The sequence below is a fragment of the Dermochelys coriacea genome, chromosome 1 (assembly GCF_009764565.3).
Source record: "Dermochelys coriacea isolate rDerCor1 chromosome 1, rDerCor1.pri.v4, whole genome shotgun sequence".
In the NCBI taxonomy this organism is placed as follows: domain Eukaryota; kingdom Metazoa; phylum Chordata; order Testudines; family Dermochelyidae; genus Dermochelys; species Dermochelys coriacea.
In genome coordinates, this window is record NC_050068.2 from 265,629,119 (window position 1) to 265,654,817 (window position 25,699).

At 45.3% G+C, this 25,699-nt stretch overlaps 1 protein-coding gene across 13 annotated transcripts in view; it reads right to left on the reverse strand.

Annotated features, from left to right (window-relative positions):
• Positions 1–25,699, reverse strand: part of CNOT4 (CCR4-NOT transcription complex subunit 4) — a 121,518-nt gene that overhangs the window by 42,509 nt on the left and 53,310 nt on the right. For 8 of the 13 annotated variants that reach the window (XM_038403347.2, XM_038403312.2, XM_038403294.2 and 5 more), the window contains exons 2-3: positions 21,818–22,084; positions 3,217–3,414 (exon numbers count right to left, since the gene is read on the reverse strand). In XM_038403347.2, coding sequence (XP_038259275.1) covers positions 3,217–3,414; positions 21,818–21,991 — 372 coding nt within the window. In that variant the 5' untranslated portion in view covers positions 21,992–22,084. The remainder of the gene's footprint in view (positions 1–3,216; positions 3,415–21,817; positions 22,085–25,699) is intronic. The other 5 variants (XM_038403320.2, XM_043491408.1, XM_043491405.1 and 2 more) reach the window with 1 other exon arrangement.

A 25,699-nucleotide genomic window follows, 5' to 3' on the forward strand; every position in this document is an offset into this window, starting at 1 on the left:
ATGCTTGTTGATGCCTTCAAAGAATTCAAACAGATTGATGAAGTACAATTTCCCAACACAAACTCCATGTTGATTCTTCTCCAACATATGTTCACATGTGTGTCTGATAATTCTGTTCTTTACTGAAGTTTCAACCTACTTGCCTGGCATTGAAAGAGAACCCAGAAGACTGGAGAAGGGCTAATGTAATGCCCATCTTTAAAAGAGGGAAAAAGGAGGAGCCAGGTAACTATAGACCAATCAGTATGACCTCAATATCTGGGAAGCTACTAGAGCAGGGGTCTCAAAAACGCAGCCCATGGGGTTCTTTCGTGCGGCCCGCCAAACTCTCACCCCCCCCCCGCCCCTCTGCCTACCCCGTGGCACCGCAAGTCCCATGCCGCTCCCTAAAGTGGCCGGAACCATGCCCCTGTGGCCTGGGGTGGGGGGGGGGGGGAACGACACACACATGGCAGAGGCTCCATGCATTGCTCTCGCTTCCAGGCACCACCGCCGCAGCCCCCATTAGCTGGGAACAGGGAACAGTGGCCAATGGGAGCTTCAAGGGAGGTACCTGGAGGAGCGGCAAGAGCAGCACACGGAGCCATGGCCTCCCCCCCCCCACCCCGAGGAACGTGGTTTCGACTGCTTCCTGGCGCGGAACAGAGCAATTGGGCTGGAGCCCGCACCCCAACTTCCTGCCCGCCCCCTGCTGCACCCCACACCCCTCCTGCACCCCACACCCCCTGCCCAAAGCCCCCTGCCCCCCTCACCCCAACACCCTGCCCTGAGCCCCTGCCGCACCCTGCACACATCCTGCACCCCAAACCCCAACTCCCTGCCCTGAGCCCCTGCCACACCCTGCACCCCTTCTGCACCCCCTGGGGGCAGGGAGGGGATAGAGTTGGGGTGGGGACTTTGGGCAAGGGGGTGGAATGGGGGCAGGGAAGGGGTGGAGTGGGGGCAGGACGCATCAGTGATGCAGCCCTCGGGCCAATGCACTAGTCCTCACGTAGCCCTCGTGGTCATTTGAGTTTGAGACCTCTGTACTAGAGCAATGTATGAAATATTCAATTTGCAAATACTTAGAGAATGATGGCGTAATCATTAGCAGCCAACATGGATGTACGAAGAATAAATCATGCCAAACCAGCTTGATTTTCTTCTTTGACAAGGTTACTGGTTTGGTGGATAGGGGAAATATGGTGGACATAAATATACCTAGATTTTATCAAGGCTTTTGACACTGTCCCACATGACATTTTCCTAAGCAAGCTGGAGAAATGCAGGTTTGGTAGAACTACCGTGAAGTGGATACATAACTGGTTAAACAGCCACAGAAAGTAACTATTAATGGTATAATGTCAGATGGGAAGGAGCCCTCAAGCGGGGTTCCAGAGGCGAGCGACAAAAGATTATCAAAGGGATGGAATGCAAGCCATATGAGCAAAGGCTGAAGGAACCGGGTATGTTTAGTTTGGAAAAGAGGAGATTAAGGGACATGATAGCTGTCCTCAAATACTTAAAAAGCTGCCATAAAAAAAGATGGAGAAAATTTGCTCTCTGTTGCCACAGAGGGCAGGACAAGAGGCAATGGCTTCAAATTACAGCATAGTGGATTTAAAATAAATCTCAGGAAAAGCTTCTTAACTGTAAGAAGAGTAAGACAACGAACCAACTGCCTGCAGAAGTCATAGAATCTCCTTCCCTGGAGGTTTTCAAAGAGGCAGAATAACCATTTGTCTTGGATGATTTAGACACAACAAATCCTGCATCTTGTAAGGGGGTTAGACTAGATGAACCTTGTGGCCTCTTCTAACCCTATGGTTCTAAGAAGTTAGGCTTCCCAGCCTTTAATTGCGAGAACCACCTCTGGAGCACTTTTTTTAAAGAGCTTCCCCCTCCCCTGCAGCAATGGGTTGTCTTATAGCAGAATCTGTGTAGCTCCACTCTGCAGAGGAACATGATAGAGGGAGCTCATCAAGGGAGGCACACTTCCTGTACACTAAAGAGACCAGTTGTGTAGTAGCTACCTGTGCAATGATGGAGTTTGCAGAGAAAATTGCAATATCTATCCACTGGCCATTACCCTCCCCCTGGCAGTGTAGAGGGAGATGAAGTAGTGAATTGCATATCCAGTTCTGAGGCTGGATATGCAACTATGGAGTGGCTCTGCATCTAAGGAACAGCATGAGAAAAGTGGAAGGGGGTACTTTTCCTCCAACCCAAACCAGAGAGAAATTCTGCAGTGCACAGTCCAGCAGTTTCACTGCATACTAAGGACAGGATTTGGGCCTTGGTAATTCATATCGGTATGCAGAAAGCATCTGCAGTTTCAGGAAGACAGAACTACATCTGTCACTTTTGGAAGGTTCTCTGCAACTATGAAGGTTAGAAACTTTTTAAAATTAAAGCAAAAATATTACAGAAAGTGGTGGGTACACTTCACTAACCAGAAAATTTTGTACTCTTTGATGAGGAGTGGAGTGATAAGAGATAACAGCCCTGCAATTTAGGCAACTCAGTTCTTTTGTCGCCCACCTGACCCAGATGCTTAGATCTCCCTTCCTATGTTCTGGAATTTTTTCCTCCCAAGTAAGACTGCCATAAGAAAATGCCACTGAATGGAGACAATACTTGGACATAATACAGGAGTATTTCTACCAGTCGGATCTATCAGTGGAACAATAGGGGGATTCCCTGGCCCTATCAGCTAATACCTTTGCATTGAAATAGTTAAGTATCTACTCCTCGCCTCCAGTTGCACGCCAGCTACAGCAGGTGGGTGGACCAAATGAGACTAAGAGGGGCACCAACACCACTCTAGAAGTAGGGGAAAGACACTTGCAATGGAAAAGTGGTGCTTTAGCTGTGAATCTAACACAGGTAAAGCTCATATCTGAATCCTTCAAGTCATTTTATGTTGAAGAAACCAAACATTGTGTTTCTCCAAAAAAAGGTTAGTACACCTAGTACTACCAGAAACAAAAAACAATGAACAGCTGGTGAGGTTTGAAGGAGGGAGGAATTTCATCCATGCCCTTAAAGTGAAGGAACCCTAAGCATCAGAGCAGCCATTTCTAGAGAGTTGTTTTATCTGGTATCAGTAAAAAAACGACATGCAGTTTGCCATCCAAGTGAAGCACAAGGATACCACACTTTCGATGTGGTCTTTAGATATTCTGATTATGGTAGTATTTAGGCAGCAGGGAGAACTGGCACATGTGAACTGTTTACCTCTGGATCTGCTAGGCGCTGTGACAGCCCTACCACAAAGACAAGGTTCTTCTGTACAACCCGTACACTGGCCAGGTGTTTGCGATTCTCTGATATTTTCTGCTTTCTCTCGTTTTGCTTCTGTTTCTTTTCATTTTTTATCCTTTGCAGCTCTTCCTGGGAGAGTGGTTTGTACACTGCTGGATCTTCTGGATATGGCTGAACATAAAAAACACATTAAATGCAACCCAGTTAAGAGACTAAATATTTGAGAACAATTAATCTCAGTAATTAGATATACAAATTGATGTCAATGTTATGTAGTTTTCTGGCTGGCAGCTCTGTGGAGACAGTGTACACAGCCCCTTAGGAAGAGAGGGGAATCTCACATTACTTTCAAACAATACCCCTACTTGCACTCATGTAATACTGAAACTGACAAAAATTACACTGACTCTGCTGCTCGTTCTGTTGGAGAATTCTACAAGCATTGGCAACAGGACAGAATCCTCCCAAGGAATTTCAGTAAGGTGGTACAGTAAGCATGGGAAAAGGCAGGGCCCTGTCATCCCACATCCAATTTAATTCTGTCATTTATGAAAAATATTTTAAAAGCCAGTCTATAACAGAACAAAAGAATCCATTTGGTCATTGTCATAAAATCAAAATGTGCACCTCTGGGTTTTCAAGAGTCCTCTTAGCTTTCTGATCAGAGAATTTTGCTATTGTATAGTTCATTCTTTGTGTTATCTTCCCTTGATACAGAGGCAGGTTACTACTACATCTACTACATTGGATGATTTAATAGTACTGTTAATATGTTTGCTTAGCAGTTTCAGACAGACTGTCTCCACCTGGGGTGGGGGGGGAAGCACAATTTTACTTCAAGATAGCTCTCTCCTTGAAGACAAGAACTGTAGGTTTTACCTCAGTGAAGTTAGTTGAAGTAAACCCAAGGTGGGTTCACCCCAATGAGCTACACAGGCGTTTAAAAAACAGTTACGAACCTTTCCGTAACTGTTGTACTTCGAGATGTGTTCCTTGTGTCCATTTCACATTAGGTGTGCGCGCGCACCGGGTGAACCATTGCCAGAGATGTTTCCCTAGGTGGTATCCACCGGGCTGGTTCTATCGCTCTCTGGTGCCGTGTGCTTATGAGCTAGTATATGGGGCGCTGCCGGCCACGCACCCTTTGAGTCTCTTTTTGCTGGCCAACTCTGACAGAGGGGTAGGAAGATGGGTCATGGAATGGACATGAGCAACATCTCAAAGAACAGTTACGGAAAGGTCAGTAACCATTTTTCTTCATCAAGTGCTTGCTCATGTCCATTCCACATTAAGTGACTCGCAAGCAATACCCCACAAGGTGGGGTTGGAGCTCATGTACATGCAGACTGCAACACTACTCTCCTGAACCTGGCATTGTCTCAAGCCTATTGGGTGATAGTGTAGTGGGATGCAAAGGTAGGCACCAACGACCAAGTTGTGGATTGGAACCTCTGTGATGAACACTGCTGAAGAGACTTGAACTCTCATGCAGTGAGCGGTCATGATGGCCGGAAGTGGAACATACTCATGCTCATAGCATGCCCGAATACTAGAGGTAATCCAGGATGAGATCCTCTGGACTGACACTGAAAGGCCTTTCATCCTTTCTGCTACTGCTACGAAGAGTTGTGTGGATCTGCAAAAGGGTTTAGTCCTCTCAATAAAAGAAGGCAAAGGCATGCCTAATATCCAATGAATGAAGTCGCCACTGAGTTCTTGTGAGGCTTTGGGAAGAAGACTGGTAGAAAAATGGCCTGGTTGCTATGGAACTGTGAAACCACCTTTGGCAGAAAGGCCTGGTGGGGTGCAGTTAACGTTGTCCCTGAACAACGCCGTGTATGGTGGCTCTGATGAAAGGCCCATGATTTCAGAGATTCTTCTGGATGAGGAGATCAATAAGAGGAAGGTGACCTTCCAAGAGAAGCAGTGGAGGGCATGACACTAGCGATTTAGGGAGGACCTATGAGCCTTGACAGAACCATGTTTAAGTCCCATCGGGGGGCGGGGGAGGTGGGGGAAAAGAAGAGAGATCAGCTTGCAGATCTAAGGATAAAGTCTCTCCAGTCCTGTAACAAAATGAACCATCATTTCATGAGAGAACACTGACCCCCTGTTCACTGGTCAGTGGAAGGCCAAAATTACTGCTAAATGCACCTTGATAGACACGACCCAGATCTTGTTTTAGATGGAGCAAGTAGTCCAAGATAGCCTGAAGGGAAGACTGAGTTGGAATGAGGTCTTGTTGGGATGACCATATCAAGGAACACTTCCAATTGGTGAGGCAGGTAGCCCTAGTGGATGGCTTCCTACTACCCAGCAAAACCTGTCAAACTTGTTCTCAACAGGCCTGCTTCTCTGGGTTCAGCCATGTAACATCCATACAGGTCCAGGAAAAGAGGAAGTGGGGTTGCTACTGATGGATCTAATAGCGTGCTGAACCAGTGTTGGTGTGGCCATGCCAAGACTATAAGAATAACTCTTGCCTTGTCCAGTTTGATTTCCAGGAGGACCTTGTGAACCAGAGGACCAGTGGGAATGCACAGAATAGGAATTCTGTCCATGGAAGCAGGAAGACATCAGAGCGAGCCTGGACTGTGCCCGAGCAGTTAAGAAAAATAATGGCATTTTCTGTTCTGCTTGGTCACAAACAGGTCCACTTGGGGAGACCCCCCACCTTTAAGGCTTGAACCTGGTGACCTCCGGGTGAAGGAACCACTTGTGGTCAGAGGAAAAGGATCTACTGAGGTGATCGGCCAGTGCGTTTTGGGCTCCCAGAAGATGTGAAGCCTTGAGGTGGATCAACTCATTCATACAAGTCCCACGGATGTACAGTCTCCTGACACAGGATGGAGGATCAAGCTCCTCCCTGCTAGTTGAGGTAGAATACAGCTGCAGTGTTGTCAGTCAGAACTCACACCACCTTGTCTGAGACCTTCGGAAGCAACAGTTGGCAGGCTAAGCAAATTGTCCTAAGTTCCCTGATGTTTATATGCAGGGAGAGTTCTTCCTGGGACCACAAGCCCTGCATCTGTTGAGGTGGGCTACCCAACTTAGGTCTGACATGTCCGAGACTAGGGACACTGACGAGTCGGGGCGAGATACAGGACTCACATTACCACCGACAGTGGGTCCTTCCACCAGTCGAGGGAAGAGAGGACCAGTGTTGGAACAGCAAGCATCGAGTCCAACTGGTGTCTGTTCAGGGAGGAAATGAAGCTCGCCATGTCTGCAGGGACCCGAGGTGTAGCCTTGCATGCCAGACCACATAATTGCATGTGGCCATGTGACTTAGTAGCTTGAGGCAAATCCGGGCTGTCGTAATTGGGTGGACCATGACTTTGGATATCAGATCTGACAATCTGGAATCAGACCTCTGGAAGGAAGACTTTGGCTTGGTCAAGTCAAGCACTGGCCTGATAAACTCTGTTCTCTGAACTGGAATAAGTCAACTTTTTCTCATTTATCAAGAGGCCCAGCGCTCGGAAAGTGGGTTGAACCACACTAATGCTGGTCTTTACATGAGCCTCTGAACAACCTTTGATCAGCCACTTGTAGAGGTACAGGTAGACCTGAACACCTCACCATCTGAGGAAGGCAGCTACCACCAGGCACTTCATGAAGATCCAGGGGGCTGCGGACAGGCTGAAGGGAAAAATAGTGAATTGGAAATTAGTTTGGTTTACAATAAACCTGAGAAATCTTCTGTGGTCACAGAAGATAAAAATGTGAAAATACGTCCTTCAAGTCAATCGTGGTGTACCAGTCCCCTGGATCTAGGGAGGAAATGGTGGAGGCCAAGGAGACCATGCAGAATCTGTTTCTTGAGATATTAGTTGAGGCGACAGGCCCAGGATGAATCAAAGGCCTCTCTTGGCCTTTGGGATTTGAAAATATTGGGAGTAAATCTCCTTCCCTCTCAAATTTTGCAGTACCTCCTCCAGAGCCCCCATCCGTAGGAGGGTCTGCACCCTCCTGGGTGAGGAGATGCTTGTGAGAAGGATCCCTGAAGAGGGATGGGGATAGGGGGTGGGAAGTAGAGGTGGATGGAAACTGAAGGGTATCACCGACCACCACTGTTTTTAGCACCCAGAGGTCTGATGTTATGTGGGAACATGCCAGACTGAAGTGGGACAGTCAGTCCAAAAATAAAGGGGAGGCAGGATCGGGGGGAGGGGGAGAAACCGGTATAGCGCCTTAGACACACCTTCAAAAAGACCTGCTTAGGCCAACCAAAGTGCCTACGCAAGCCCAGCTGGGAGGCTGAGGTGGATGGAAGTGGTTGACAGTGCTTATAACCTCTTCCCTTTCTTTTACAGGGTTCCTTCTCAGACACTGAGCTGGGAAGCGTGGTGGCTGATGGGGCTTGATATGTTTCCTCAAAGTAGACAGAGCATAGAGACCCAGGGACATGAAGCTAGCCCTTGAATCCTTCAGGCCGTGCAGTCTCATGTTCATCTCCTCTGAAAATAATGAGGAGCCTTCAAAAGGGAGGGCCCTGATTGACTGCTGGACCTCGTGAGGGAGTCCCAAGGGCTGCAGCCAAGAGCATCGTCTCATGATGACAGCAGAGGCCATTGTCATCCTCGTGCACCTGCTGCGTCCAGTGCCGCCTGGAGAGAGGCTCTGGCAACATTCCCTCCCTCTTCTAAGAGGGCTGAGAATTTCTGCCTTGATTCCTGGGGCATAGAGTTCTTAAATTTGGCCAAGGAATCCCACAAATTGTAGTCTTACTCCCCAGTAAGGCTTGTTGATTTGAGATATGTAGTTGTTGACCACCTGTTGAATAAACTTTCCTCCCAAATAGATCACATTTCTTTGCATTCTTCTGTTTGGGAGTAGCACTCGATTGGCCCCGTCTGCCCTTTCATTAGCCTGTGATACGAGTGGGGTGAGAGTACAGATACTTATACCTACTGGCTGGCACACATTTCTCCTCTGCCTCTGATTTTGAAGAGAAGATGGTGTCTGGCACAGGGCTTTGACCTGATCCATTACCACCTCATTAATGGATAAGACCACCTTAGATGGAGCTGCTGCAACCAAAATGTCAATGGGGCTGTGAGATGATCCCTTGAGCTTTTTAATCTCTAGCCCCAAGTTAGCCACTATCCGCTTTAGGAGCTGTTGAGCCCAAAAGTCATCTTGTGGTAGTGAATTGCTCAGGTCTGAGACTGCCTCATCCGGGGAGGAGGAGAAGGAAGAGGCCTGTACTGGAAAAGGGGGCTTTTCTCTTTTTCAGCTTCAGTAACCTCCACAGGGGACACATCCTGTGGATCGGTACTAGGGTTGGTACTGGAGTCAGTGTCCAATGCTGAATGTGGAGAAGCGGGAGACCACCTCTCAGAAGCAACTGAGAGGATCGGTGGGAGGGGGGACCTGGTACCGGGGGATTCCAGCGTGGCCATTGTCCTCCTGGCCAGGCACCAGCACTGCACTGGAGGTCTGATGGCATGTAGGATGAGTACTGATGGTTCTTAGGCTGAATGTAGACCTCCACATTGGACTCAGACAAAGAGTGTCCTCTCTAGGTGACCATGGGGGAGCAGTACCTCTTGCTGCCACCAAGGGTGCTGAGAGTCCAGTGAACAGAAGAGGAGAAAAGAGACTGCTTCCCTCTAGAAGGTACTCGATGGCCAGGTGACAGAAAGGTGCTCGGAGCACCGTGTTCTCTCCTGCTCGAGGTTGACGGAGCCAGCAGCTGATTTAACAGGGTAGGCGGCAGCTGATTTAACAGGGTAGGCAGGCCCTGGAGTGACAGCAAATCTCTAGCCGCTGCAAAGGCCTCTGGAGTTGGAGGCACTGCAATTCTGCTGGCACCACAACGACTTCCCAGTGTCGGTGAGGGATCCAGCACCAGACTCAACGATCTCAACGGTGCCACCATGGGACCAGAGATGGAAGAGTGGCCCGACACAGGTTGCACTTCACTGCATTCCCCTTGCTTGCCATTCTTTACCACTGGCAAGTGCCCTCTGTTCGCGTGATGCTTTTAGTGTTTCTTCTTCAGCACCAGAGATGGAGAGTAGTGCTGGGATGTGCACAGTGCCGGAGAAGTGCTTTGCACCAAGGCTGAAGTGCTCGGTACTGAATCTGAGCAGCTTGGTTCTGAAGCCAGTCTAAAGAGCGGCTTCCATTAGAATAGCCTTAAGTCTGATCACTCTGTCCTTTCTGCAAGGCTTAAAGTCTCAACAAATTTGACAGTGATCTTTCATATGAGAGTCTCCCAGACACTTCAGACAACTGGAATGTGGGTTGCTCACAGGCACAGGCTTTCCACAGGAGGCAAAAGATTTGAAGCCCAGCTCCAGGGGTAATGGGAGACCCTTAACGATAAGGGGAGGGGATACCATCTACAGTAACACTATTTACAATGCCTTGCATGATGTCAGGTTTCAGAGTGGTAGCCGTGTTAGTCTGTATCAGCAAAAAGAACAAGGAGTACTTGTGGCACCTTAGAGACTAACGAATTTATTTATTTGAGCATAAGCTTTCCTGGGCTAAAGCCCACTTCATCAGATGCATGCACTGGAAAATACAGTAGGAAGATTTTTTTTTTTAATACACAACATGAAAAAATGGGGGTTGCCATACCAACGCTAAAGAGTAATCAATTAAGGTGGGCTATCATCAGCAGAAGAAAAAACAACAGTTGACAAGAAGGTATGAGTAACAGTCGGGGGAAAATTAGCAAGGGGAAAACAGTAAATCTATCCAGCTATACTCTTAGCCCAGCAGAAGAATCTGTCCTATCTCGGGGCCTCTTCTTCTGCCCCTTCACCCCCACAAACATGATACAGTTCTGTGGTGACCTGGAATCCTACTTTCGATGTCTCTGACTCAAGGAATATTTCCAACACACCTCTGAACTGCATACTAACCCACAGAAACTTTCCTACCAACACTAAAAAAAGAAGGATTCTGCGTGGACTCCTCCTAAAGGTCGAAACAGCAGACTGGACTTCTACATAGAGTACTTCCACCGATGTGCACGGGCTGAAATTGTGGAAAAGCAGCATCACTTGCCCCATAACCTCAGCCATGCAGAACACAATGCCATCCACAGCCTCAGGAACAACTCCGACATAATCAAAAAGGCTGACAAAGGAAGGGCTGTCATCATCGTGAATAGGTTGGAATATGAACAATTGGCTGCTAGGCAGCTCTCTAACACCACATTCTACAGGCCATTACCCTCTGATCCCACTGAGGGTTACCAAAAGAAACTACACCATCTACTCAAACTCCCTGAAAGAGTACAAGAACAAATCTGCAGAGACACCCCTAGAATCCCAACCAGGAGTATTATCTGCTACCCAAGATCCATAAACCTGGAAATCCTGGACGCCCCATCATCTCAGGTATTGGCACCCTGACAGCAGGATTGTCTGACTATGTAGACTCTCTCCTCAGACCCCACGCTACCAGCACTCCTAGCTATCTTCGAGACACCACTGACTTCCTGAGGAAACTACAATCCATTGGTGATCTACATCCATAGTGGCTAGGATAGTGTTTTCTGGAAGAAGCCCTCTACACCAACATTCCACACAAAGATGGACTACAAGCCGTCAGGAACAGTATCCCCGATAATGTCATGGCAAACCTGGTGGCTCAACTTTGTCCTCACCCACAACTATTTCACATGTGAGGACAATGTATATCTTCAAGTCGGCGGCACTGCGATGGGTACCCGCATGACCCCATAGTATGCCAACATTTTTATGGCTGACTTAGAACAACGCTTCCTCAGCTCTCATCCCCTAACACCCCTACTCTACTTGAACTACATTGATGACATCTTCATCATCTGGACCCATGGAAAAGAAGCCCTTGAGGAATTCCACCATGATTTCAACAATTTCCATCCCACCGTCAACCTCAGCCTCGACCACTCCACACAAGAGATCCACCTCCTGGACACTACGGTGCTAATAAGCATTGGTCACATAACCACCACCCTATACCGGAAACCTACTGACTGCTCTACTTACCTACATGCCTCCAGGTTTGATCCAGACCACACCACCCGATCCATTGTCTACAGCCAAGCTCTATGATACAACCGCATTTGCTCCAACCCCTCAGACAGAGACAAACACCTACAAGATCTCTATCATGCATTCCTACAACTACAATACCCACCTGCTGAAGTGAAGAAACAGATTGACAGAGCCAGAAGAATACCCAGAAGTCACCTACTACAGGACAGGTCCAACAAAGAAAATAACAGAACGCCACTAGCCATCACCTTCAGCCCCCAACTAAAACCTCTCCAACACATCATCAAGGATCTACAGCCTATCCTGAAGGATGATCCCTCACTCTCAGATCTTGGGAGACAGGCCAGTCCTCGCTCACAGACAGCCCCCCAACCTGAAGAAAATACTTACCAGCAACCACACACCACACAACAGAACCACTAACCCAGGAACCTATCCTTACAACAAAGCCCGTTACCAACTCTGTTCACATATCTATTCAGGGGACACCATCACAGGGCCTCATCACATCAGCCACACTATCAGAGGCTCGTTCACCTGCACATCTACCAATGTGATATATGCCATCATGTGCCAGCAATGCCCCTCTGCCATGTACCTTGGCCAAACTGGACAGTCTCTATGCAAAAGAATAAATGCACACAAATCAGACATCAAGAATTATAACATTCAAAAACCAGTTGTGGAACACTTCAACCTCCCTGGACACTCAATTACAGACCTAGGAGTAGCAATTATTCAACAAAAAAAAGTTCAAAAACAGACTCCAATGAGAGACTGATGAATTGGAATTAATTTGCAAACTGGATACAATTAACTTAGGCTTGACTAAAGACTGGGAGTGGATGGGTCATTACACGAACTAATAACTATTTTCCTATGCTAATTTCCCCCCCCCACTGTTACTCACACCTTCTTGTCAACTGTTTAAAATGGGCCATCCTGATTATCACTATAAAAGTTTTTTCTCCTGCTGATAATGGCACACCTTAATTGATTACTCGTTAGAGTTATTGCAACCCCCATTTTTTCATGTTCTCTGTCTATATCTTCGTGCTGTGTTTTCCAGTGCATGCATCTCATGAAGTAGGCTTTAGCCCACAAAAGCTTATGCTCAAATAAATGTGTTAGTCTCTAAGGTGCCACAAGTACTCCTCGTACTATTTACAATGTATACACTATAACTAAACTATAGACTGACCTAACAATACAGAGAAGAAAACCGCTGATAGGCACCTTGCTGAAGCAAGGGGAGACATTTCAGCAACCATCACAGGTGGTAAGAAGGAACTGAGGTCCGTGGCTGGTGGCACTCCTTATATGGCACACAAGAGGGCACTAGAGCCAGCCTGATGGATGCCAGACGAAGGGAAAAATCTCCAGCAATGGTGCATGCAGCACACACACACACCCACCCACCCCCGTAACATGAAATGGACACGAGCAACTATTCGAACAAAAACTACAGTGCCTCATCACTCCTAGGGCTTCACACTGAGACAGCCATCTTGAGGTAAAACCACCCCTTTTTACAGTGAAGACATACAACTCAGAAAGCATGTCAAGGCTATTATATATTTATCCTTCACACCCTGCTGCTCATAATGCACTCCTAGCCATTCTCAGTCCTGAAAACAAAACTCAAAATTATAAAATGTATAACTAGTCTTCATAACAGTTTGAGGCATACAGTAACAAAGTTTATGTAACACAATATATACACAATGCATCGTAAGACAAAATTTAAAATTGATGAGAATGAAGAAGTTACTGAAGTGATGCTAAAGATATGACATGTGCACATATTATGGAATTTCCTCTGGGGTTGACAGTTTAAAATGTGAAACTTAATTACACAAAAAACAGGGAATTCTCTCCCCACCTTCTAACACCCAACAGACTTGACTGACTAGGTGCATTATAGAAGAATTTAACCTTCCCCTGAATTACAATATATTGACCAGTACTAGAGGCAGGATACCAAACAAACCTTCTCTCTACACTGTCCTGGACAAACAGTTAATGTGAAGTACCTGAGCTGGTATGCAAAGGATAGAGTTTGTGCTGAAAGTATAGGGAATATACTTTTTCATTGCCATGCACAGGAATTTAAAAGTCTACACATTCTATTAGTGTTAATGGAAAAGATGCATTCAACTCCACGCATTGCAACACCATATTGACTTGATCTACCCTTGAACTTGGATTTTTAAGGAAATGTGGCTCAAAATCAAGGTACTATAGGACCACAACTGAAGAACAAACCCCATGCAACAGTCAATCCTTCATGCACACTTCACTTGAATAACTGTTGGATCATAATCAATGACCCACTCTTGAGGCTTGGTCACAGCCATACTTAATCACATGTTATGTCTTCAACACACACATGGATAATCTTTTTAGAAGGACACAGCATTAAGTTTATATGGCATTTCCACAGATAGCTGGCTCTGAAGTAAGGAACTTTTTTTCTTTTTTTTTTTTTTAAACTTGAACAGCTCTTTGTCTAATTATATGCAGATTATTAAACGAAGAGGATAAAGAATAGTAGGTAGAGTTTCTTAAGAGAAACTTGGAGGAAAGGCTGTTTGGCACACAACAAGGCAGCTTTCAGTTATAGGGGATAGTGAGGATTGAGCCATGAGGCTAAGAACGGAGGGAAACCAAGGTTGCATCTATAATAGGTAACCGTACCACTTAAAACTAAAACAGTTTGCCCCAATGTAAAGGATATGGGTAGTGTGTCCATTCTATGCATCCTTTTTTTCAGAATGGAGATACTCAACATTAAATCACCAAGCATCCCAGGTGACCCACAAGAGAAAGAGGAACAAATTCTAGCAATACACACAGTAAGTCGGAGGAAGAGTCCAACAGTGGAATTCATATTGCGTGAAAAGCTCTATTCTCCACCATGATCAAATAATCAGCTCCATGAGCTACTTCAAGACAAAGTTCAGTGGACTTCATGTCAATTTGAGGTCAGGAGCATGATTACAAATGGTGTGAGGGTTGTTGGATACACCTGCTTATCCAAGGTAACTGCAGAACTAAGTGAGGAAGAGGAAGTTACTCACCTTGTGCAGTAGTGATGTCCCTACGGATGCTCCATTGTATGTGTATCTGTGTCCCTCATTGAAGGTTTGGTAGCACTGTCTGTTTGGCCCACACATGTGCTCTCCCTCCCTTGTGCTCGTCCTCGAGGCTAACTAGCACTATGTGGGTGAACCACCCTCAGTTCCTTCCCTACTGCAGCTCCCCTATTGAGAACACCGAAGTAGAAGGGAGGGTTGTAGAGCATCCAAGGGGGACACACCTTAAAGAACTATCATTACTTTACTGCACAAGGTGAGTAACTTCCTCTTCTTTGAGTAGCATCCCTATGGGTACTCCAAGGTAGGTGATTCCCAAGCAGTATCCCCAATGGAGGGTCAGGGCTTCGGAGTCTAGTCTATTATGGATGACAATACTGTGGAGCTGAAAATCTAGTAATTGCATAGTGTTTTGTGAAAGTATGAACAGATGCCCAAGTCACTGCCCTGCAGATTTCTGGCATAGAAACGTTTTTAATGGGGTGACAGATGGAAAACACTCTCATGGAATGCGTATAGATTCCAGATGGGGGTAGCACATTACGATCATGGTAGCACTAGTTAATACAATTCAAGACCCATTTGTAGAGTCTCTGAGCTGATATTGCTACACCTTTGACCTTTCCACAATTTAGAGCAAGAGCTTAGGAGATTTCGTAAAGGCCTTTGTCCTGTCCAAATAAAAGGCCACGGCTCTTCTAACATCATGTGTATGTAGTGTAGCCTCCCTGTTGTCATGAGGAGGCTTTGGGTAGAAGGTGAATGAACTGTTTCATGTGAAAAGACAAGGTGTCCATGGGGATGAACTTTGGGTGTGACCTCAGTGACTGACTTTAAAAGAAAATTGTGAAGAGGTCTATGTGCCATTAATGCTGCTATTTTCCCTATTCTCCATGCCAAGGTGATGGCTACTAGGAATGCTGTCTTCATTAATACATGTGTAAGAGAACAAGGGGCCATAGGTTCAAAGTGCAGTCTAGTTAGGCTCTTTAAAACTAGATTTAGGTCCCTCACTGGAATGGGGTGCCTGATTTGGGGAAGAGGTTTCCTATATCTTTGACAGGTTTCAGAGTAGCAGCCGTGTTGGTTTGTATCTGCAAAAAGAAAAGGAGGACGTGTGGCACCTTAGAGAAACAAATTTGAGCATAAATTTTTTTGAGCATAAGCTCATGAAAGCTTGTTAGTCTCTAAGGTGCCACACGTCCTCCTTTTCTTTTTGCTATATCTTTGAGGAATCTCTTTATTGTTGGACAGGTGAAAACAGAGTATCTCTCTATCTGCTGGTAGAAAGCCATTACGGCTGCAAGATGTACTTTGACTGAGCTGAGAGACAGCCCTGTCCTCTTGAGGCCTAGTATGTAGTTTTGCACGATGAGGAGGGAGGAAGATACCAAGGTAATTTGCTTGGAATTATACCAAATTTGGAATCTTTTCCATTTTTGCAGGTAAATGGGGCAGGTAGACAATTTGTTTACTGTGTAACAATACTTCTTGTACCTCCTTGGAGCAGCAGGTCTGTGTGTTGGAACTATGGAGGAACAATGTCTCGAGTCGGTGGATCCACAGGCTGGGACTGGAGGCTTTGTCAGGTCTCACCTCCTCAAGGGGAATTTGTAGTATCTGCTACTCTTTTTGTGAGATCATGAAATAGTTTAAAATCATCCACCATGGATGATGAGGGGGGCCATCACTACCTCACCTGGTGAGAAGGAGGAGATATTGGTTGATGGTGTAACCTCCTCTTTAATCTGGCCTCCTGCTCAAGTTTTCATTGGAGGTTCTGGAGCTCTAGATGCAGAGGCTGAAGGAGACCATCTTACTGATGCTTGGTAGGAGACACCAGATGCCCGAGAAATATGGTGCATGTAGGTTGCCCATGTTCCCAGTATGGTGGAACCCACAGGTGGTCGTACCAAGAAGGTTGAGGTTTGGACTGAGGGTGTAACTGGAAGCGCCCTGGTTGATGTAGAAATGGGCCATGGTGTGACGATAGCAAGAGGATATCATCCTGGTCACTATTTGAGTCCTCACTGGACAGCGTTGGAACCGACAAAGAGACTGGTGGCCAAAACCCTGGTGCCAGTGGTGATTCCAGGGATCGAGATGTGCTCAGTACCGGGGCCCAGGTATCAAGCAAGTGGGAAACTCTTGGAGTCTCAGCCACCATGAGATCTCTGGGAAAATGAAACTCCTGCATTACCACTGTGATCAGTACCATCAAGGCTTGTTGGTGCTGATTCACTGATACTGAGGAAATCGGCAGAGATCTTGCACAAGATGATCAGTCCAAAAAGACGGTTGTTTGGAAGTAGCTGATACCGAGGGTTTCCACATCAGTACAGCTTTCGCAGAGACATTACGGTCTTTGCTCTTGCCCTTGACAGGTGGTGTCACCGCTTCAGAGCCTCCGCCCTTCAGGTCTTTAGGCTTGTAAGTGGTGTCTGCACCTGAGGACCCGTGTCTCCTCTGGATACCGTGCTTCGGAGCCGAGGTGACTGACCATGCCAGAGATCTCCTCTGACTGGTCCGGGGTTCAGTTTGAGGACTTGCAGCTCTCTTTTTGGAGGCCTTGCAAAGAGTACAAAGATTTCCTCTTTGGTTCTCCCTCCTTAGACGTAGAAGTCTCTGGGGACAATCTTCACCGTGGAGGGGATTTGGGACCAGGATCAGAGGCCAGTTTAAGAGCATCCTCCATAAGGAGTTTCAACTTTAACTCCTGATTCTTTCTGGATCTAGCCTTCAATTGCTGACAGAAGGTACACTTCTGTGGAAGGTGAGCTCTCCTAGGCACCGGACACAGCAGCAGCGTCATCTGTAACCAATACTGTCTCCCTGCAGGAAAGACACCATTTAAACCCAGGGGAGTCAGGCATGCCCTTTTACTGAGGGTGATCCCCAGATGGGAAAAAGGGAAAAAACGGGGGGGAGGGGGAGGAGTATTTTTTTTTTAACAGTAAAAAAAACCAGAAAGCCTATAAAACTAAAAAAATCTAATGGAAATGCTAAAAGAAGCTAAGAAACTGAACTCAAACTCTGGTGTAAAGAGAAAGCGGACTGCTATTCGCTCTGTCCCAGGCCAAGTGCAGTTGAGAAGGAACTGGGGATGGTTCACCCACGCAGTGCTAGTTAGCCTCAAGTCAGGGAGAGTTCATGTGCTGGCCAAATGGACACTGCTACCAACATCTCCGATAAGAGGCACGGGAAAGCAGATAGACCTACAGTGGAGCACCCAAAGACACTACTCGAAGGAGGAGACTTTTGTACCCCTTTGGGAAGCTCCAGATCATCTGCATGAGAGCGTCACTCTGTACAAAAAAGCAGTGTTTGTCCCAAGGAAGAGGTCTACCCTGGATAGCAACTGGTCAATTAGGCACCAATGGGACTGGAAACCCTTGAATATAGCAGCAGAGATCAAGTGTTTCAAGGGCATACAATCAAGCTAGCAAACATCTGCACGACCACTAATGGATTTGAACAGCTGGGTTTCCTGAATTTCTGGAGCTATAGATGAACCCGTGCGCACCTGATCAAGCCCAGGAATAAATTAACAGAAGTCTACCACTCCATGGTGACAAAAGCCTTACAAGATCATGGTGCATAGTTCCTAGATGTTTACTGGACTGGGCGAGGGGAGAGTGATACAGCTACAAAGTGTGTGCAGAAAGGTGGTCAAGTATGCCTCTGAAAGGCTGAAAGCAAAGTGGAAGTACCTACTGAATACAGTGAACAGTGTCGTGATATCCACTTGTTGTATTCTGTCCAATACTGTGAAAGCAAAGGAGGTGTTTGACAATGGACAGAGGGAGGCATGAGTCTTGCAGCAAAGAATGGAGGTGGACAATAAAGGTGTGCCACCAAAAGTGTGACAATTATGAACATTGCCTGCAACAGACACATGAACCAAATCAGAGTTGCTTTGTGCTCATATTCTGCTGTTGTAGGAATGCAAGAGGATCGATGCGCTTAATGCCTGAAGGCGGCATACTGAAATGTTAGCAGTTTAACTTATCACTGATTCTATAGTTGCTAGGCGGTTTGATACCATGAATAAATTAGTTTTTAATAAAAGTACTACCAGCATTTAGATGCTTTTGGACACAGAGGATATGGGGGTAGTAAAGCAGTGCTGTTTAAGGTAATTCAAACTATGCCTGCTGAACTATTAACTGAGATTGATTTGCATAATTTATTTTACCACGAAACATGGAAGCCACCTTCAAAAATGTAACTAATACATAACAAAAAACAGCAAGCCAGATTTTGTTTTATGCTGAAATGTGGGCTAACTGTGCAAATTGCTATTGGTCCTGCATGTACTCTATCAAAACTTTGTTTTGAAGTCTTATTCTTTATCATGATGTACATAGCGCCTCACACACTCTTTGTCCTCTTGCATAAATTTCCCTTGGCATTTAAAGAGAAGTTGTATTCTTCAAAACTTAAAATTTTTTCTTTCCATGTTTTTCTGAACGTTGAAAAACAGATCTAGTTTTTGTTCCTTGCCAAGGGATCTGTCAAGCACTCTGCTTCTTGTATTCCCAAATGCATGGTCACATTCCTGCCACGTAATGGATATGCCAAACATTTCCCATTTGTTGCCTTGTTGCAGAAGTGGTCTCTGAAATGAGAAATATGGAGTGAGTCAATATGCTTACGTCAATGAGCCTCTGCCTGCTGCCTCCCCCCGCCAGAAGCTTTCCCTGTAGCAGCGAGAGGCGCTCCGGGAGTGGTACACTACATTGCTAAGAACAGCAGTGTAGATGGGGGAGGCACTGCTTGGGCACAAAGAGCCATGTAAGGTATATGCCCTAAGTTTCTGCCACATTCTGTTCACCTAAGCAATGGTTCACCATCTACACAGAGGTTTATACCTGTGCTGGTGAGGTGTGATGTGTAGTGAATGCACTCTATACCAGGCCGTGCAGTGCACTTAGCCTTAGAATGGTCACATGGCATGGCTCAGCTAGCAGGGTACTTCTGCCCTCAGAACTGATCCATGTAGGTGAATGGGGAAAGGTGGTGATGGGCATTCCGGATGGGACTTCCAAAACTAGCAATATCCAGCGGATGAGGAAATTAAGCGGGCTGATGCACCAGGGGAACCAGAAAAGGCAGGTGGGAAGAGAGGACTTCTTTTACATGATGACTGGTTTCAGAGTAGCAGCCGTGTTAGTCTGTATTCGCAAAAAGAAAAGGAGTATTGTGGCACCTTAGAGACTAACAAATTCGTGAAAGCTTATGCTCTAATAAATTTGTTAGTCTCTAAGGTGCCACAAGTACTCCTTTTCTTTTTTCACATGATGCTACATCATCTTCATCCTATTTCACACCCGTATGAATGTTCATGTGAACCCAGAAAACTACTCCCAAACCCCAACAATGCAAAAACTTGAGTTAAAAAAAACACACACATATACCTTGTGCAGATATCCCTTCAGTCTCCAAAGGTGTCATCTTCACAAACCAACGTGACTGCTTTTGCTGCAGCTACCATCTCAGAGTTTTGGACAGATGTTACTGGGATCATGGCAGAGCCTCTCGCATTCCTGGATCCTGGTCTGCCCCACTAGTTTCAGAGAGCACCATGGGAGGTGGTGTTCTCTTCTTTCCAGGTTCCTCAACAGCCCACTGGTGGGTGCCACAGTTCTGTCCAAAAGCATCTCATACTCCAAAGATAGGAGAGTGCCAAGAACATGGTCTGGTTCATCATAAGGGCAGATTTTCCTCCCTGCCCTGGAATGGCTGTTGACATCCCCAGCCTTATTAACATTGCACTGCCAGTCCTTCTATTTTCCTGAGCAAATGATATCCAGCTCAATAAGGCATTTGGAAACCCAGTCATGAGCCAAAGTGTTCCAAATTACAGAGGTCAGCTGTAACGATCTCCTTAATCCAGACATTCACTAGTGCCCAGAAGTCTGCTGAGGAATACCTGGCAGCATGTTACTACGGTGGCTTCTGAGACATGCTCCAAAACCAGTTTGCAAGCACACAGTAATCACAAAGGAGTGAATACTGGCAAGAAGTACTGTACAACAACATTTCAGGGGCATGAAGCAATATTTGTACAGGCAAAAAGAGTCCAGAAAGCTTGTCCTCAAGCCAGCAGAGTACAGAAGGTAAATCAGACAGACTCCATAAGCAGTGACAGGTACTGTGGGACTGTAGCAGAAGGAATAATCATATCATTGGCATTATCACAACAGAATTTACTGTCGACAATGGCATTGCACTGGTGGAGACAGAGTGACCAATGACACTGATTAGTCTTCCTTGTAGAAAGTCCAATCCAAAACAGTGAAGCTAGCTTCTGTGCATCACTGATTACACCTGTATGTCGATGTGTGGTGCTTTTCAGGCTTGCTAGAGTCTCCAAACAGTGATTAGCATGCCAAATTTCTTTACTGTAGACAAGGCCCAAAGGAGCAACATGTTAAGATGACTGAAGGTGCATATGGAAGAATGAGGCAGCAAGCGCACAGATGCAGGTGTAACAAGGTTACTTAAGGCCTAGAAAGGGAGCTGGAATTGATGCCATAAAAGAGACAAGATGCTAATGAAGGGATTCAGTGAGGACAGGGCATGCTTAGAACAGGGGAAAAAAAGAGGGGGACCTCTGTGGCTGGGTTTAGAGGGAAAAAGGTGAAAAGCAAGGAGACAAGAGGAAGTTATAATAATTAAAGGAGACATTACCAAGGATTTCTGAAGAGGTGTGTTGGGTGATGAAGGCAGAAGGAAGCAACAGATTTTAGCTGAGACTACATGAGGAGGAAAGAAAAGAGAAAAGTCAAAGATTCCAAGGTTGTGACCCTAGGAGAAACGAAGGGCAGCAGACCTGAAGACCAGTTTTAGAGAGTTTAAAAAGAGAAAATCAAAATATGTCAGGTAACTGGAGTTGTAACTGGATAGAATGGGCGAAGTCATAAGTATGGCACTCAAAGTACATTGAGCATTTGGTAACAAAGGTGCAAGAAACTAGACACCTGTCAAGCACACTCACCAAGAGCTAATGGCTTGTAAAGTGGGTGTCAATAAAAATGAAGAATAGCTCTGGCTCAACAAGTACAGCAAAAAGGGGTACTTTATGAACTCCCAACACAGCTCTACCACCATACCTTAACCCTCACTTGAAGCATATCCTTCTGTTTCAATCCTCGCCATCTATCCCCAAACAGATACATCAGTGCATCACTACCCTGATTCCCAGATGTATTTTTTTAGTTCTCCTTTAAACAACTCTACCCACAGACCTCAGTCCTGACCTGCACCCTCCACTGCTATTCCACTTCTCAACTTATTCCGCAGAGACAACTACTAGTTGCATAATGATTTTCATATGTACAGACGGCATCCAGACAGCAAGATGCTCACACCAGATCTACACTGTCATTTGAAGCAAGGTTCCCTGGCGTAAGAGTACTAACCAATGCAAGAACCTCACGACATATGCAAGGTAAGCAGTTATTCCAGGATATTTACCTTTCTGCAAGCAGGACAAAGTCCATTCTCATCAGTTCGGATACGGTGCCAACAGAAGCGACAGATTTGGTAGCCACAGGTGCAAGGGAAGAAGTTGATATCATCAATCTCCAGGGGCTCCATGCAAAGAGGGCATTCCACAGGGTCTTCCTTCGCATCAGGGCTGCGAGACATCTTCACGTGTTTGCAGAGCAGCAAAAAAGTTTATAATAACTTAAGGGAGCAGAAAGGTCTGCACTGAAAATTAAAATGGAGCAACTTGAAGATCTGCAAGAAAATAAGGCAAACGTGTCATTGAGTTAGTATTCAAATTTATATTGCAAAACCCATTTTAACACAGAAAATCCAAATGACAAATTTAGACTTTTGGTTGTATCTATTCAATTCTCCATAGCCTTTCCTCTCTCTCTCCCCCCCATAGTCTTTCCTACACGAGTTATTCACTAAGTCCAACTTGGGCCTCTCATTCTGCTTCTGAGTCACATGAGCTGTTGGAAAGGTGCTATTATTGGTGTTTCCCTACCTAGCAAGGGAGCATTGCTCTGACTGTTGCTGACCAAGCATCCTTGCCCAATAAACCCTAGATTTGAGATTTTGCAGATGAGCACAAATACCTAAAAGCAATACATGGAGTACATGCAAACCTTCCTGGATACATTTAGGGAGTGTCTGAAGTCGATCTCGGGAATTGGCAATGAAGTGAAAAAATGAATTTACTTGCTTTATAAAATAGTTGCAGAGATTGGGAATTATTTCATGCTCACTGGTTCAAATCCAGTCTCAGTCAGTAGGTTAAGAAACCTTTAAGCACAGAACTTTAACAAAAAAGCAGTAAAAGCTCTTTTCCTCAACCCTGATCTGAAGCAACTAAGAGAGGAATTCAATTTGTGTCTATTGCATTCTCAGACACTACTGAGAGTAGCTAAGGTTGTCCATTAAGTTACAGCTGATGTGTACATACGCCTGTTCACCACAACTGATCAACCCACTTTCTGTAGGCTACCAGCCTACTACTTTTTTTTTTCCTAGTGGCATCACTCTGGAGCTTTTTATCAGTGCCAAATTCACACTACCATTGGTATACTGACAAAAGCTATTATTGCATTTGCTTAACTAATTACATATTGCATAACTAATACTACAGCTAACTTTTGAAAATGGCTTCTATTGTAACACCCATTTTCAGTGCTCAACTTCTTTCAGAAGGATAGCTTTTAGAAAAGATTTTCAATAATTGTTTTTTGCTCAAAAATAAAATTTGTACGCCTAGGGAAAAATCCTTTCATCTGCTTGTGTGCATGTTGACGGAGGAGATGGATTAAGTTTTTCCTGTTAAAAATCTGTGATTAGGGAACTGTTACTTTTACATTTGAAACTTGGTAGGCAGATATTTTTAACATTGTTTGTGAGGATGGGAAGCAGGGCTCAACAGCCTTGGGGCTTACTTCTGGTTTATATCTTAAGTTCCTAAAGCTCATGCTTCAACCTGCTACTGGCAGGGACCAGGAAAATATTCCCCCAATGTGTTCTGGGAGGTATTTCCTCTTCTTCCTTCTGAATTAACAGGGAGAGCCACAGCTAGAGATGATACACTGGTAAGGTGGGCTCTGCTCTGCTCAGTACCACCTCATTCTCTCTCAGGTGCTTGGCTGGCTAGTTCTTGCTCACATACTCGGGGTCTAAATGATCACATTATGTGAGTCATGTAGGAATTCCCCCCAGATCGGATTAGCAGTGATTTTAGGGGATGGGGGCACAGCGCGCCTTCCTCTGCAGCACATGGGTGCAGATCACATTTATCTCATTTAATCATTTTCCTGTCATTGCAGGGATCTTTAGCACCATCTAAGAGAAGTGTGGCTGCCTACCGTAAGAGAACTGGAAGGACCTATTGCCTGCATGAAGAGTATAGAGGAAGCTTAAAATACATGACAAAGCAAATCCGTAAGCCACTCCTGGATCACCTGTCTGACGAGCAGGTCTGTCAGCTCCTCCCCTCCCTAGATGGGGAAGGAGGCAAGGAGGGTTTTGATACCAATCCCTGGTTAGTCTGGTGAAAATGAGGGTCTTCAACTGTGTTCCCTGTAAGCTGAATGGTTGGGTGGCTATCCAGCAGAGATTCAAGAGTAGCCCAGTTGATTAACAGAGTGCACACATCTGGAAGTGTGTGTTCAGCTGCCCCTCCCCCTGCTGCTTTGCAGCCACACTGCTCCATCCTGCAGCTGCTCCCAGGACCCTCCTGCTGTCTATGCAGAGTAGGGGGATGGGTGGCTGCTGATGTCAGGCTGTCCCCCCTCCCCTTGTCCCCCATCTCCACAGAACTGGGGAGCTCCAGAGAGCTGGTTCAGGACTCTGAGCTGCTGCAGTCTGAGGTCTGAACAGTGAGTGTCTTTTTTTTTATTATTATTAAAGAGAGACAGTGCATGGTTTCTAAGACTTCCCCAGCAGTCACTCACACCCCCCCCCTTGCCCATGTATCCCATCTCTGCAGCGTGGGGGAGGGGAGACAGGGCTCAGGACAGAGCAGGAGAGCTTTCAGTGAGTGCCTTAAAGAGACAGCACTTGGCGTCTCTCAGAAACTTCCCAGCAGCCAGCACACACAGTGTCTCTGGGTCACACAGTCTCTTTCACACTCACCTCCCAACACATACTTGTATTATTATTGTTACTTCTGGGTACTTCCTACAATGCATATATATTCTCCGTAATTTTATTCTTTCAAAGCGTATTATTTTAGTGTTTTGACTGGTCTATGCATTTCATACTTTTTATTTCTCTTACACTTAAATTTAATTCTTTGAGTGGTGAGTTCTAAAACGCCTAACCTGTCCTGGCTGGAGTAATTATCCCTATGGTAACTTTTAAAAAGTATACATTATACCTAGATTTTTTGTTTCTACTGGCGGCACACATCCGCACATACTTCTGTGCACATAAAATTTATTCCACACAGGGATGGAAAAAATTAGATGAAACATTGGTCCTCAAGTACATGAAGTCAGGTGCAGTCCTTGTAAAAGAAGTAACAGTGTGTATTTAAGTGCCCACTACCTTTAGTGCTCACATAATGATGAGGTTAAAAGGAGCAGACGTATCAAAGGTACTATGTTTCTAGTGGGCATGCTCCAATAATATTTCTGCTTTTCCCAGTTTCCCCCCCTTTCCTTCCTACTTGATTCCCTAGGAAGGTAAAAAGAAAAAACGTACGAGTGAAATTTAGGATATATAGTTAAGAATCAAATGTAAGAGTTAGGATTGCTACAACACAATTCTTTTAATAGTGGCAGTATTACAGTAGCACCCAGAGGCCCCAGTCAGATTCAGGGCCCTTCTGTAGTATTTTCTGTACAAAACAATTAAAAATAAATAAAAGAATCCCCATGCCTTGGAATTTGCCCTTATTTTAGGCATCTGTATTATGTTGTTTCTCTTGTTAAAAAGGACACCTTAATACATTGCTGTTGAAGGGTTTACTAAGCAAATGCATGCAATGTCAAGTTAACACTTCAGTTAAAACCTTAAAGTTTACCTTTCCTGACATTAAATTTGCAAAAATTAAATACAGTTATTGCATTTGTATATAACTATCAGTTTTGCTGGAAGTAGACTACCTAAACTGAGTAAGTGGTGGAATTAGTTTCTATCTACGAAGTGCAGGGAGAATTGTATGGAGTTTCTTCATATTAGATTTGGATTAAATTTAGTCAGATGTCTAAAAACAGGTCAGTAAGCAAACAATGTGTTCTGTTGAACAGTCTACTCATTCCATTGCATGTTCAGCAAATCTAAGGCTATTGAAATATGTCCGAATCAAGCAATGCCAACGCTAATGAAAGTAATTTTTTTTAATGTTACACAATTTCGAAAGGATGCCAACATATT